The sequence below is a fragment of the Helianthus annuus genome, chromosome 14, assembly GCF_002127325.2.
Source record: "Helianthus annuus cultivar XRQ/B chromosome 14, HanXRQr2.0-SUNRISE, whole genome shotgun sequence".
Taxonomy (NCBI): Eukaryota; Viridiplantae; Streptophyta; class Magnoliopsida; order Asterales; family Asteraceae; genus Helianthus; species Helianthus annuus.
In genome coordinates, this window is record NC_035446.2 from 148,242,352 (window position 1) to 148,245,019 (window position 2,668).

General features: G+C 31.2%; 1 protein-coding gene across 1 annotated transcript; it reads left to right on the forward strand.

Annotated features, from left to right (window-relative positions):
- Positions 1-1,616: 1,616 nt before the first annotated feature.
- Positions 1,617-1,976, forward strand: LOC118486575. Its single transcript, XM_035983118.1, has one exon. The coding sequence runs from the start codon at positions 1,617-1,619 to the stop codon at positions 1,974-1,976; it is 360 nt and encodes a 119-aa protein (XP_035839011.1).
- The last annotated feature ends 692 nt before the right edge of the window (positions 1,977-2,668 follow it).

The following is a 2,668-nucleotide window of genomic DNA, read 5'->3' on the forward strand; positions in this document are numbered from 1 at the left end:
TCGATTTCTTCTTCATCTTTTTTAGTTGTTAATTCACACAAAAACAGTAATAAAACATGAGATCGAAATTTGTGTTGATTATGAATCGATTTTAGATCTATTTTTGACATCTTGAATATCAAGTTTGTAGAAAGTGTTGAATTGCAGGTTTTTATTGTTACATCAAAGAAGAAGAGAACAATATAGTTGTTAATTACAATTCATATATCACATCACTGTTTCTATTGTTGTTGGCAATTGATGAAGCTGGAGATGAATGGAGCCAAGAGCAATTTTGGTTGCATAATTTGAAAGAAATTGCAGGTTGTGATTCACGAAGATAAAAATTGCAGGTTTTGCTATTTACAGCAACTCCAACGATCAGATGCACTCTGTGATTTATATAATAGGTATGGTGTTTCTATTTTTCGTTTATGAATTTTTCATTTACAGATGCTAATAGTGTTTCTTTTTTTTTCATATTGAAACCCTAAATCTGACATTGATTATTCATTCTTCAAAACAGGTTAATTAGTTAATTCTTTTAGTTTTTGTTTGCTGGTCAATCTAGGGTTTGGTCCCTTTACGGTGAATCCAAACTCTTATTTCGTATATATTGAATCCAAATCCCTAATGTTTGTTTTTAAATCGGGATTTGTTCCCCTTCGTCTTCATGCAATGATCAATGGAATTTAGATACTTCAAAAGGTAACAATTTTGGTCAACGAAAGATAGTATTTTATTAACTGTTAATGTGACGTGTTTACAAACTACTATTTTATGTATGTTTTACTTACAGATGTTGCCGGCTCCATGTCAAGGATTCCGTTTTCAGATATTACCAATGGTATTATATTAACCAATTTTTTTGTTATAGATTTATAATATATATATATATATATATATACATTATACATCTATATGTAAAAGTATTTTATTTAATTAACCTTTATAGATCTAACATGCATTCAATGGTTCTTACGTTTATAGTTTCTACTCCGAACAACATGCAAAATGAGGCAAAAGATAGACGTAGAAAACGAAAATTATACTTGGATACTCGGAAATCTCATAATCTTCATGTACATTCAAATTGTGCAACCAACATATTGTCAAGTAGTATTCCAACAGGTAACTATACTGATAATCGTAAAGTGACGTCCTATTTGGTAGATGACCATTAAAATTCAAGTAGTATTCCAACAGGTAACATATACCAAAATATTTAAACAGGTAACATAAACCAAAATATTGTCAAGTAGTATTCCAACAGCTAACATAAACCAAAATATTTAAACATGTTCCACAAAAACCATAGCTGCATACTTATCTACTTATTGCCAAAACCGTTTGTTAGCCAAAATTACCATATAAAATGGTTGAACGGTTTTGATCTATGGTACTAACCCCATTATTATTCGATTACATCCCTAACAAAGAGTGTAGGCATATCCTGATACCACTCTAAAACGCAAAGATAACCCATCTTGATGTTGTTTTCACGAACCCATGCTGGCCATCCCAATACACTATACCTGTTTTTCTTTTTTCCTCTTTTTGGTCCAGCCGTGACGTTCAAGGTGGTTTCGACACCACGCCTATTTTTTATTGTTACCTTTCGGTAGCGATCGATTCCCATGGCTTTTGCGACCTTTAACGACACCTCTGATCTCATTTCATCTTTAATTGATTTCGTGTACCCTTCAATTTTAGACAACTACAACAATAATAACTACTTTAGCGAGAGGGCTATACTTGCGCCTAAGAACGAGGTTGTGCATGAGATAAATGACAGGTTGTTAGCGTTATTCCCAGGCGAAGAAAGATTATACAACCGTGTCATAGAAACAGAAATCATATCTGGAGGAAATATTGGCACTTGCACCTACATACCGAGACTTAATTTGATACCTTCAGACAAAAAGATTCCTTTTGCGTTTCAAAGGAGGCAATTTTCGATAGTTGTGTGTTTTGCGATGACTATCAACAAAAGTTAAGGGCAGTCGCTATCAAGGGTTGGTCTGTACTTGAGACAACCTGTTTTTACGCATGGTCAGTTGTATGTGGCTTTATCAAGGGTAAAATCCAGAGACAGAGTCAAATTGCATATATTAGACAAGGACGGCAAACCTACCGATAAAACATCAAATGTTGTTTATAAGGAAGTGTTTAACAAATTGTGAACTTTGTCTTCTTTGTTTGTTTTCAATTACGTGTGTAATGTTGATAAAGATGTTCGTAGTTCAACGTTTATTTAATTAAGATGTTTACTTAGATGGTGTTGAATAATATTAATTATTGTTGGTCCACCCGTGTAACACACGGGTACTTAGACTAGTAATATAATAATTAAGAATAGATAATAATAACAATAGCAATAACAATTTTTATCATTTGTTCCTGAGTTTTGTATTTTTTTTCCATTTTTATTCAGCCCATTAACTTCATCAAAAAAGTCAGTTTAATGAGGGACATTTTTGTTTTTTTACTTATTTAATTTATTTTTTTAATCTAAATAAAACTCATCCCATTAATTTATATCTTCGCTCAAATGTGAACATAAAAAGCTATGCAAATATCTTCTATTTAACTTAATCATTGTTGATATTAAATTACAAAAATAAATTAAAATATAATTTAAATTATATAAAATATAATTTAAACTTTAAACTATACGCCATATTCGTTT